Source organism: Galeopterus variegatus, unplaced genomic scaffold, assembly GCF_000696425.1.
Source record: "Galeopterus variegatus unplaced genomic scaffold, G_variegatus-3.0.2 Scaffold3033, whole genome shotgun sequence".
Taxonomy (NCBI): Eukaryota; Metazoa; Chordata; class Mammalia; order Dermoptera; family Cynocephalidae; genus Galeopterus; species Galeopterus variegatus.
In genome coordinates this window covers 182,333-195,597 of record NW_007729144.1, presented here as the reverse complement: position 1 = coordinate 195,597, position 13,265 = coordinate 182,333, and the positions used below count along the sequence as shown (strand labels likewise).

The 13,265-nt window shown below is 35.7% G+C and overlaps 1 protein-coding gene across 1 annotated transcript in view; it reads right to left on the bottom strand.

The window, feature by feature from the left end:
* Positions 1 to 13,265, bottom strand: part of KDM5B (lysine (K)-specific demethylase 5B) — an 82,572-nt gene that overhangs the window by 43,912 nt on the left and 25,395 nt on the right. Inside the window, exons 2-4 of the mRNA XM_008583771.1 lie at positions 9,080 to 9,157; positions 7,612 to 7,734; positions 6,282 to 6,452 (exon numbers count right to left, since the gene is read on the bottom strand). Coding sequence (XP_008581993.1) covers positions 6,282 to 6,452; positions 7,612 to 7,734; positions 9,080 to 9,157 — 372 coding nt within the window. The remainder of the gene's footprint in view (positions 1 to 6,281; positions 6,453 to 7,611; positions 7,735 to 9,079; positions 9,158 to 13,265) is intronic.

Below are 13,265 nucleotides of genomic sequence, written 5' to 3'. Positions count from 1 at the left end.
CCTCGGTGTTGCTCCCGCGCCTCGCTCAGCCAGTGAGCGGGAACCGGTCTGTATGTGGGATCCGAACCCTCGGGCGGGAGCGCCGCCGCACTTCCCAAGCGGCGCACTATCCAGTGTGCCACCGGGCCGGCCCCAGATCTGCAATTTTTAAAATCAAAATAAATACAAAGACAAGTCTGCAGTTACCAATCATATATATACACACATCAATATAACAGCTTCAAAAATTTTTTTAACAGGTGAATGTGTTTGCTTTATTTCCTTGCAGGTGTCACCAGGTTACAACAGGCCACAGCAATATCAAAGCACTCCCAATGAGCCACTTCCAATTATCTGTGCTTACAGTTGTCAATTAATTGAAGGTCCAAATTGTTAGAAAGGCCCAATATAAGTTCCCAAAATAATTTTCCATATAAAGAATTTTGTTTAAAAAAAAGTGCACGGAGTAATAAAATATAGAATCCAAAGGTATTCTAAATTTTACAATCCTATATTTTCAGACATAACTAGCAATGTTATCATCAAAAGATATCATCTGAGGGCTGGCCAGTTAGCTCAGTTGGTTAGAACATGGTCCTGAGATGATTACCAAGTCCAGGGTTCGATCCCTGTACTGGCCAGCCGCAAAAAAAAAAAAAGCTACCATCTGAACTGAGAAAATAGGTCATTTGACTAACAACAGTCCTTACTAAGGTTTCAATTTATTTCAGTATATCCCTACAAACTCTAACTTATAAGGCAAAAATTAACAAATAGGTAGCTCTTAGCAATAACTTTGGCTCTGTTGGGAAAATATAGGAAAATGGTTAGGGCCCCTCAGATGTTCAGAATCTTGCCAAGCATTTGATGTTAATATCCACGTGCACCCAGGTGTCCTGGGTTATGGACTTAAGTATAAAGGACTAATGGCTCTGATACACACTGCCACCCCCACTTCTTGGGACGCTCCTGGAGACCATTAGGGCAGCTGCTCTTAGCTCTGAATAAAGACTATTAATTTTTTACCCACGGCTCCCAGGATCTTTTCTTATTACCTAGCTCGTGGACCTGTGTGTGAAGGGTTTGTGACCTAGTCTTTTGAGGGGTCTGTGAGTCCTAGCCCTAGCTTGACAGTCTCTAATCAGACAGCATCTCTTCTTGCTTTGGTTTTTCTTTTTAGTTTGATTCTAAGCTAGCTGAAAGAGGGTATTTAATGCCAATATAGGGCCGAGCCCGTGGTGCACTCGGGAGAGTGCGGCGCTGGGAACGCAGCAGAGCTCCCGCCGCGGGTTCGGATCCTATATAGGGATGACCAGTGCGCTCACAGCGCTCACTGGCTGAGCGCGGTGCGGCCGGTCTCAAAAATAAAAAAAAGGACAAAAAATAAATAAATAAATAAAATAATGCCAATACAACATAACACAAAATATTCCCACTGAAGCTAATATGAATTTCAGGTAAGTACTACTCTTCTATGAGAGGACCCACAAACATCATGAGAAGCATTTTTAAAAGCAGGTTCCTTGGGGACAGGGAGTTCAAAAGCAATTTATGGTAACTGTATTTTATGAATATTCATAATAAAAAAATAATAATAAAGCAGGTTCCAAAATGTAATTATCTGGGGCGTGTTATATCATCTATACTCGAAATGAGATACATTGAAATAACAACCTTCCAGAATTACTGGCACTATGGCACCATTATGATCATACAGTCTCACTGACAAGATTGGCCTTCCATTTCACATCTGCAGAAAGAATAGAGACTGGGGGGAAGCACAAAAGAAAGCAGAGAGCAACAAAACGACATCTATTTCTAATATTTAAGAAATATATGCTATCAAAAAATATTGATACAGATTACTTGATAGCAAATAATGAATCTGTCACTGGTACAACAGCCTATAAATATTAAATATTCTAATCATTCTTTTGTTTTTTGCTTTTTTTTTTGGTGGCTGGCCAGTATGGCGATCCGAATCCTTGAGCTTGGTGTTATTATAACACCATGCTCTGACCAAGTGAGCTAACTGGCCAGCCCTATGCTGCTCGTTCTAATTACACTTATACATTGACTTGATCTGGAAAAGTTAACTATTATATCCATAATTATTAAACAGTCATATTCTGGAAAAAGCTATGAGACAGAATAAATACCAATAGTAAAGTGAGATAAATTAAATTTTTTTTAATCAGTATGGAACATTGCCCTCCATTCTGTAACAAGTCTCCAACTGAGCATTTAGAGTACGTTCATGAAAGTATGCAGAGGGGAATAAAACCTGTCCATCATCTAAATTTACCCCTTTTATGTATTCAATGAACTTTCTATTTGAGACAGGTGCGATTTGAAAAGGCGCTGCCTTGTAGCACCAAGGTCACAGGTTCAGATCCCTGGTACCAGCAGCCCCCCCAAAAAATAAAAAAAAAAGCCCAGTGAGACACAAAAGTGTGTGTGATAGGGAAATACTGAGCTTAATCACATAAGTTTTATTAAGCAGATGGTCAGAAATTCAGATGCTATGTATGTGGTCCCTATCTCCCACTAGTCTCAGTGATTCCATTATCTATGGTCAGCTTCTATAAGGACTTTGGATACTCAAGGTAAAATCAAGCTCAGCAGCTTTTAAGAATATATATGAAGAGCTTTATTATTTTGTTCCAAACCAAAATTCAAAACAAACACCTGACGTTTTCGTTTTATATTTAATGCTATCACAAGAAGACTCTAATTTTAACCTTTACTTGAGAAACTGGGATTTAAAGGTGATTAATATCATCCCACAGAGACAGGGCAATCCCTTAAGACATTTAGAAAACATGGTGATGCAAGACTGAGGCCTCTGTTCCATTATACCAGTACACTACATCGCTGCTCAAATTTTCTTTTCTCAAGTTTCCCAAACTTAATTTAGGCTCTAGTTCACCCTTTTACAATAATTCCTTCATTGTACACCACTCTTTTTTTTAAACTATATGTTCTCCAATTCTCCTTTCCCCTAACAACTATTTTGAAAAATCAGAAATGGTATAAAAATTTACATACAAAGAATGCCCACTATAGTATTATAATTGAAAAATTGGAATCAACCTAAACATGCAACAATATAAGAAATAAAATCAAGCTTTGGCTATAGAAATGGAATGCTAGAGTCATTCAAAAAATATTCAATGACATGGCAAGTTCTCAAATATGTTAAGTAGAAAAAACCAGAATACTCTATATGAAGAGTACACTGCCAATTCATGTATATATTCATAAAAATAGCCTTGAGAGAAATAACAGGTGGGAGGATTAGGAGTGATTTTATTTTCATCATACTTTCCTGTGTTTTTAAGCTTTCTATAATGAATATCTATCAGTGCCTAGAACATAACTGATACATATGAGGATACTTCAAAAGCTTGTGGAAAATAGAATTGAAAAATATCGCTGCTCAAATTTTCTTTTCTCAAGTTTCCCAAACTTAATTTAGGCTCTAGTTCACCCTTTTACAATAATTCCTTCATTGTACACCACTCTTTTTTTTAAACTATATGTTCTCCAATTCTCCTTTCCCCTAACAACTATTTTGAAAAATCAGAAATGGTATAAAAATTTACATACAAAGAATGCCCACTATAGTATTATAATTGAAAAATTGGAATCAACCTAAACATGCAACAATATAAGAAATAAAATCAAGCTTTGGCTATAGAAATGGAATGCTAGAGTCATTCAAAAAATATTCAATGACATGGCAAGTTCTCAAATATGTTAAGTAGAAAAAACCAGAATACTCTATATGAAGAGTACACTGCCAATTCATGTATATATTCATAAAAATAGCCTTGAGAGAAATAACAGGTGGGAGGATTAGGAGTGATTTTATTTTCATCATACTTTCCTGTGTTTTTAAGCTTTCTATAATGAATATCTATCAGTGCCTAGAACATAATTGATACATATGAGGATACTTCAAAAGCTTGTGGAAAATAGAATTGAAAAATAATACAGGTCTTTCCATGAACTTTTTAAAGCACCTTCATAATAGGTCTCTTAAGAAATATTTACCTGTGTTGCAGATGCAATGTTTATAAAAGGATATCTTTAAATACGTATTTCTTTCAGACTCTTTAAATGCTTAAGTGCTTTTGAGTATGAAACTACACTGCCTCTCTAAGTACACAGACATATTTGTTCAATGTTGCAACCCATAAAATAGGCAGACTCTCTCCCCTTATTCCTTGTAATCTCCACACTTTGGAAGAGTTCAAGAACAGAAAACTGATCTATTGTGGACAACTGTATCTAGATCTGACTATAAAACAGAGGCATAAGGTTTCCACATTCTAAACAATTTCATCCATGTTCACACAAGGTGCATTTTAAAAAAAAAAAAAAAAACAGCTTTCTGAATATCAAATTGGGCACTTTCTTCTAGGCTAAAAAGAAAATTCACCTGGAATGAAGATGGGAGAGAGGAAAGAAAAACAAAATACTACGAAATCTACAGGATTTAAATATTACAGATGATATGTGTCTATAATATTATGGCAGGGTTTTGAATAGTGGTTTACCTTCAGAAACTATGTTATCTTCCTACCTCTCTACAGCACAGAAAAAACTCTTAAAATTATAGGGCTCACTGATCTAGTCTTAGAATAACTCAAAGGGTATAAACGCATTATTACACTCTTCATCTATTTTTTGAATAGGCCCCTTGGATCCTCAAGAAAGACAGGGGCTGTACCCCCCTTCATGTCTTCTAGAGTTCTGAGAACACTGTTTATAATTAGCTGAGCAACAATTCCCACCGCTGAGCTAACTCCAAGGCTCATCTGCTTGCTTCTCTGGAGGTTTTTAAATAGACAGGGATGTGTTAATGACACAGTACATTATCTGTCTGTTACCACTTTGGCAGGCAACGTGGAAACGTGACTTTTTAAAGGAGGAGTTAATCAGTATTAAAGCAGCTCCTGTAGCACAGGCATGAAACAGTGCTAAAAGGCTGCCTGGGAGGGCTGGGGTTCCAGAGCACCTGTGGCCTGACATTGTGCCCCTTGAGTGGCAGCTGGGCATGACCTGGGAGCAGATGTGGATGGGGCTGATCTGAGACATAGCGGGAGGGCACCCATAGTGCCCTCACCCAGCTGGGCTCATTACTATTGACACCTTCCCGTGTCTTCTTCCCTTGAAGGCATTGAGTCTGCTCCAAACTCAGCATCATCCTCAATGAAATGTGATTATTGCTTATTTGCTGATGACTTCCCTTTTTTATTTAAAGATGACCGGTAAGGGGATCTTAACCCCTGACTTGGTGTTGTCAGCACCACGCTCTCCGAAGTGAGCCAACCGGCCACCCCTATATAGGGATCCGAACCTGTGGCCTTGGTGTTATCAGCACCGCACTCTCCCAAGTGAGCCAACCGGCCAACCCTATATAGGGATCCGAACCCGTGGCCTTGGTGTTATTAGCACCTCACTCTACCAAGTGAGCCACGGGCCAGCCCTAGAAACACCATTTTTTTATTTTTTTTAAAGATGACCGGTAAGAGGATCTCAACCCTTGGCTTGGTGTTGTCAGCACCACACCCAGCCAGTGAGTGAACCGGCCAACCCTATATAGGGATCTGAACCCGTGGCCTTGGTGTTATCAGCACCGGACTCTCCCGAGTGAGCCACGGGCTGGCCCTAGAAAAAAACATTTTTTAAAGGAAGCAAACATGGCTACATAGGAACTATTGGAAGAGGAACCCATTGGCTATGCAGCATTATTAAGTCCTTTACCAATATGAACATTCTATCTGACAATCTCCTTGTAAACCTCAGCTGGCAAAAGAGAATGGGTAGGCAAGTTACTTAATAGGTTGCAGTTCATATGACAACTAGGAATACTTTAAATAAAATTGAATGCTATAGCATAAGCCATAACAAGTAGATAATAATCAACTCCTCGCTGTAAAGAAATACCAGTAGTGAAGTTAACACATTTTTCAGGTTTTGATAGTAAAAGGATATTTCTTCTACAATCTTATTCATTCCCAAAACAAGCATCTAAAGTTGGTTAGAGTGCAACCTTGTAACACCAAGGTCAAGGGTTCAGATCCTTGTACTTGCCAGCTACCAAAACAACAACAAAAATCTTCTAAGTATAATTGCTCTCAAAACAGAACAAAAACACTGGAGGAAAAATCCATAAAACAAGGTTTTTTAAACAATGTCTTCCAAACATAATCAAGGCTTTTTTGTTCCCCCTGAAAGACAATGTAACAATAAGCAGTGCTATAAAACAGGTTAAGGCTAGCCCCCAAACTCACCCTCAAACTGTCTCCAGACAGGAATAAGTTGTAGGGGTTGAGGATTCGTTCATAATGCCCTCTGATATGTGAGCCCACAGCTTTGCCAGGAGCAAACCCCATCTTGGTAGCAATTTTGGTCCATTTTCTATCCTTGCAAACAACTGCAAATCCACCTTCTTCTGCAACTAACTGTTAAAATACCAAAAGAAGTTAGAAACACTTATATGGAAATCACTTCTAATTCCCTCATGTCTAGGGTGTGACTCCAAGAATAAAATGTGGTTATCTTTTTAAAATACATTTCCCAACTCAAAAGGAAAAATACTTGCACTATTAATTTTAAGCTAGACAATTAAAACATCTCTTTTGATACCACGGTCCATAAACATTTTCTCTCCCACAGCCCAAAAGCTACTACTCACTCTCCCAAAGTAGCCATCTAGGAAGAAGAACTAGGTTAACAATTAAATCTCTACTAAAGAAAGGGTTCTAGTACTTGGTCCTACTCTGTGATCTTTAAAATCTCCATAAACTAAGGAATAGTAGGTTGGCCAGTTAGCTCACTTGGTTAGAGCATGGTGTTGGTAACACCAAGGTGAAGGGTTCAGATGCTTGTATCAGCCAGCAGTCAAAAAAAAAAAAAAAAAAGAGTAGACAGCATGGATGCGTGTTTTGTGGAAAGAATGCAGGTTTTAGAATTGGGTGAAGTTGGTATGAAATCATGGCTCAGCCTTTTTAGCTTAGTCAATTTTTGATCTCCCTGAGCCACAGTTTCCTAATCTGTAATAAAATAGGAAGGAAAACCTTGCAGGATTACTATCAAGTTTTAAAATGACAAAAACAGGTGGCAGCAAAATATTCCTCAACATAAGGCTTCCAGACAGGACAAGTACAGCCTGATCCTTGTCGTTCAACTGAATTGAGAATCTCAAAAAAAAAAAAAAAAAAAAAAAAAAAAAAAAAAAAAAGAGTAGACAGCATGGATGCGTGTTTTGTGGAAAGAATGCAGGTTTTAGAATTGGGTGAAGTTGGTATGAAATCATGGCTCAGCGAAGCTTAGTCAATTTTTGATCTCCCTGAGCCACAGTTTCCTAATCTGTAATAAAATAGGAAGGAAAACCTTGCAGGATTACTATCAAGTTTTAAAATGACAAAAACAGGTGGCAGCAAAATATTCCTCAACATAAGGCTTCCAGACAGGACAAGTACAGCCTGATCCTTGTCGTTCAACTGAATTGAGAATCTCGTCTTACATATTTCAAACAATAAGTTTCTTTATAAGGCAAAGAAGATCAAATTGATTGTCAGTAAGTTTATTAAATAAGTAAAATGGTCATGAGCTCTATACCTTATTAAGCTGAAACAAGTCCAAAATCTTCCTCTCCACATGTGGAATTTTCAGAGTACTTCCCTGTAACTCCCAGTACTTTGCAATCTGGTCCAAGAAATTCAATTTTACACGAGTCTGAGCCTAAATGACAAAAATTGAGTTTTAGTCTCACTTAGCTTACTTTAAAGCCCATGAACTATTTTCACTCTTGAATATTTAAGTACAATACCAGTTTCTGAATTCAACAAATAGTCAAAAATATACAAAATAAAGCTGGCTAAATAATTTTTCATTAACTCAACAAAAATTTAATTCAGCCACTAACATGTGCTAGGCAAGAAGTTAAACACTCAGTAAGCCCTCCCATAACATAAGTACACACTCTAAAAGGTGCTTCATTTAAGAAGTACTATCACCATGATTTTGTTATTGCTTAAAATTATGACAAGTAAGCTTCTATAAGCCCAGCTTAATTTCTTTACAATTGAATATTTTAAAGGTCTGTTCCCTGCAAATAGAAATTTTTGTACTTGCTCAAACACAAATCTAAAAATAGATTTACAATGGTGATTCTATAACAATTTTAATAAGCCTGGATAATTTAAGGTTAGCAGAAAACCAAGGAAACGTTCTTAAATGTTATTCCTTTAACAGACTATTACTGGCCTCTACAGGTCATTTTTTTAAATTGTCATTTTTCCTTCTCCTTGTAAATGTACGTCAGACCGTTTGGGGAGTTTTATCTTGCACACCAGACCAAAATTGAGATCAGTGTTCAGATATTCCCAACCATACCCCAAGACTTCAAGTTGGCACCTATCTCCTATTTTCAAGCTCAACTTGAAAAGTGAAAATACACTGAAATCCTTGAAAATTTATATGTCAGATGCTACCATCGATGTCTACAGAATTCCATCAGATACATGTTCGGTTTAAGATAAGAATGTTTGTTTTAGTGTAGAAAAACAAAATATGGTTCAATATTAAAATCAGATCTGCAAAACATTAATGTAAACAACCTACCTCTATGTTATCAGCACCCTAAGTCTTATCCACCCGACACTTCAAGCTTTCAGTAGCACAGGAACTGAAGAAACATTTCCCATTACTAGAGAATCCCCCATATTCCTCACTCTTCCCTGGGAAACTAAAGTATGCTATTAAATCTAAGTGAAGTTATGCACTTGGAAGAAAACTAGGGCTGCAGAATCTTTTCTACTGTATTTCAAAGTATGTTCTTTTCAAAAACCTGAATTCTAGTGATTATCACCTAAGCGTAGAAGAATTTATATGCATTAATTAATAGGCAAAGATTGACAAAAATCAGTGTTTTTAATAAAATTTGGAGTGCTACTGCCACATTTTACAGTGATTATCAATTACTAGCCATATTTTAGCTTTGCTAAAACCACCAGAATAGTGACAGAGCCTCTTCAAGAGGGTCCCTCTGGAAAAAAGGCAATCAGAATGCTAGTGAGGACATTACCTCCAATTCATTCAGCCTCTGGATACGTGGGGTAAAATGAAGTTTATCAACATCGCATGCAAATGGTGGCTGCCAGTCCTAGGAAGAAGTAAAGGCTCTTATTAGAAGAACTTATAACTCTTTGACATTTAAAAAATTCTTTTAAAACTAAAACCAAGATTAAGTATACCTGTGTCTAATCAGTCAAACATAATAGAACATAGGGTAGAAGTTTCTCAACATTTTTTCCACTAGAACAGCAGAATATGTATGAACACCCTTTCCCAAATAAATGATACATCCCATACACACACACCTCCCCATACTCTTTACTCTGAGCAATATCACTGAGCTTCACCCTCTGTTGAAAAAGTCACTGATTTAGGTGAAACAGACTTTGTCTTCTCTATTACCGTGGAAGTTATCTCTTTTTAAAAAACAGCTATATTAGTGTAAATTATCTATAAAGTCTTTTTTATGTTTTTAACCTCCTAGTCACATTAACTTTTATCATAAAATTGAGGATAAATTCTTCAAGAGAAGGGGGAATGACATCCAAAACCAATTTTAAAAATCATCCCTTAGGGCTAGCTGGTTAGCTCAGTTGGTTAGAGCACAGCCTTGTAACACCAAGGTCAAGGGTTTGGTTCCCCGTACCAGCCAGCTACCAAAAAACAAACAAACAAGCCATCCTTTAATATGTCTACTCTCACAGGTAATGCTTTCCCTAGAAAATCCTCATATCACACAACTGCTATCATGAGGCAATAACCAGACAAGTAGGAAAATATATATGAATTGTTACCCATAAGTGGAGAAAACTAGAAACAAACTAAATGTCCATGATAATGGAACAATTAAAGGTATAAAAATTATGCTGTGTTAACTGGGTTTCAGTTTGAGATAATGAAAAGGTCTGGAGATGGGTAGTGCTGATGGTTGCATGACAATGTGCATGTAGTTTAAATGTGCCCAGGAGTGTCAGCACACTTAAAAATGGTTAAAATAGAAAGTTTTGTTATGTACATTTTAATGTTTTAAAACAATAAAAAAAGCCAAAAAAGACCAAAAAATTTATGCTGTGGTATAGATCTCTATTTATTGACATGGGAAGATTTTCCCTATATATGTTAAGGGAAAAAGAAAAACAGGCCTTGCAATAGAAAAATAAAACACTAGAAAGATATATAGCAAAAATGTTAACAATGGCTGTCATCTTTGGTGATAGGATTACAGGTAATTTTGCTTCCCTGCCCACTTTAAATACAATTTGTAAAACACTAAATATGTTAAATAATATTTGTTAAATAAATTATTTCAACTTATGAGAATGTTAATAAAAGGAAGTTCATACCCTTTAACCAATGTCATACCTAGAAATTTATTCTAAGAAAACAATTTAACCACAGTCAATGAAATACATGCATGAAATTAACTGCAGAATTATGTTAGGAAGATATGATTACGGTATTATAACACTAAATACTGTATAGCATTTAAAAGTGCTAGATTTATAAAGAGGTCATACCAAAAAAAAGACTAATAACCTTATAGAAAAATGGGCAAACTGCATTGTCAGCAGGAAAAAATGGCCAATCATAAAAAGATTGATGCCCAACCTCCCTCAAAATTCAAGAAATATATATATTGTCATTGGTTTTAACCTATCAGATTAGCGAAGATTAAAAATAAACACACCACCATTGAAAAGTTTGTGAAAAGATTCATATTATTTTTTAATTCTATTTTTCCATGAACTTTTTTGAAGTACCCTCATATATGAGGAACTGTGCACCTTAATGATAGTTGGGTAAATTTCAGGAGGACCAGTAGAAATCCTATTTTAAAAAACACAAGCCTTGTGACCCAGCAATCCTCTGATAGGAATTTACTGTGCAAATATTTATTATCACTCACGACACCAGGCATAAGAAAATTGACTGCACAATTGTTTCAACTTAAAAACTAAGTATCTATCAGTAGAGAATAAGCTAAATAAATGTTGGCACATTTATAAATAACAATAAAATACCATGTAGCTGTAATAAAAAAAAAAATCTAGATGTCATAAATATGGAAAGACATCCAAGATTCAATGAGTAAAAACTAAAAAACATGGAAAATTGTTTTAACAGTTTTACATATGTAAATTTTAAACAATATCATACCAGGAAGGAGGAAAGAGGCTTTTTAAATTTTCAACTCTATACTGCTGAAATTTATCACTATAGATTGCTCTTAGTTTAAAAGTAAGACAAGGTTTTGTTTTGTTTTAGTGATAGCAAAGACTGGTAAAAATGCCCACTGGCAATAGCTGATAAAATGCTCATTAAAAAGCAAATTACATTTTACCCCAATTTTTAAAAAAAGAAAAAAGAAACCAGATTACAAATGGGTACAAAATTTTTTACTAATACACCAAAAAAAAAAAAAAAAGAGAGAGAGAGAGACAAAAGAAAAAAACAGTAGTATTAACTATTTAAGAAGGGAATTAAGAAAAGATCCTTCCTCTTTAATGTAGTCATACTGCCTTTTCAATAAGGACTATGGCTAATGTTTAAAAAGTCTGTTAGGAGCTGGTCGGCTAGCTCATTTGGTTAGAGCACAGCCTTATGACACCAAGGTCGGATTCAGATCCCCATGCCAGGCAGCCACCCAAAAAATGAACAACAATAAAAAGTCAGTTAAAGACATACTATACTTTGTTAAAATTAAAACTACTCCATCCTGGGTCAAAAAAATGAAATTCTGGTTTATTTTTGCTTAGCCCAATAACTAAAGATAAAGAAAGTAATGTCTAATTGTACAGAATACAGGTATTAGAAGGAAATCACAACGTTTCTTAATCTTTGTGTTATTCAGAGCTTTGCTCTCTAGTACTTTACATAAGCTGTTGGCTTTCAGAAATGAATCGGTCTGTGTTGAAGGTTAGATCAAAAACATATCAAATATAATGTGTCAGAATATACAAGTAAATAATCAAATATGAGGGCACTTCAAAAAGTTTGTGGGAAAATAGAATTGAAAGATAATATGAACCTTCCCATGAAATTTTTGAAATACCCTCATATTTAGTCTTAACATACTGTCCAAATGGCCTGAAATTTTTATAAAATAAAATTTAAACGTGATGTATGTTTAGATCAGATTGATCAGATAATGGGCCTTTTAATCCCAAAATATGACACACAAATTAATTTCACGTTCCCAAAAGACTATATGTACTAAAAGTCTTATTAAAGTCAGTTTGTATGTCTATATGTATGATATACATAATTTATGCTTATTTTAGCCTAAGCTTCAAATAAAACAAATCCTAAAAATAACACATCATAAGGAAAATAGTACATAACTGTCCCCAAGGAAGTTCACAAAGTGGGTTTAAAAGTAAAACTAAAGTAACAGTTTCAGAAGATCACTTTTTCGTTAAAAATAGATCACTCCAAACTTTGTCTCCTCTTATGGTTACAAAAAATGAGAGAAAAAGAGATAAGTGTCATTCAGTATTCGGACTTTCATTGTCAGCTGCAAAGCTGTACGCCAATAAAAGAATTACATATTATTTAGAATGCTCACTATCGTATGGAACTAAGACATCCTCGGCAAAGTGTGGTCACGTTGGGCAATGACTTTTAAATGGACAGGTAGGAGGAAGCCATTAAGAAGGGAAGATCAGAGACCATAATTAAACTTCTAAGAAGTGAAAATTTTAAAACAGGGAAAATAATCCTCTAAGTAGCCAAATAAACAATCAAAATTCCCACTTAGAAACATTGTGATAATTTTTTATTAGACAAGTAGTATCTAAAAGGGATATCACATAATCTAGCCAAAAAGTAAAACTTTTAACCCCTACCAATAAAAATGGATCATAAATCATTTTTTCTAACATTTCCATATCAACTAAGTGTAATAAAAATCCATAAATTGCATATAAATTCCCTAAGATTTACTTTAATTTCCTTTTCTTTTATAACTTTAAAATGGTTTTATTTTGACCCTTCCAAAATAAAAGTACAAGAACTATATTATTAAAAAGCTCCCTTATAACCCCAAGGTCACAGGTTCGGTTCCCTGCACCAGCCAGAAAAAAAAAAAAGCTCAAATATTTTCCTTATGGGCCGGGCCGGTGGTGCAGCGGCGCTTCCACCGAGGGTTTGGATCCCATATAGAGACCAGTCCGCTCACTGGTTGAGCGCGGTGCAGG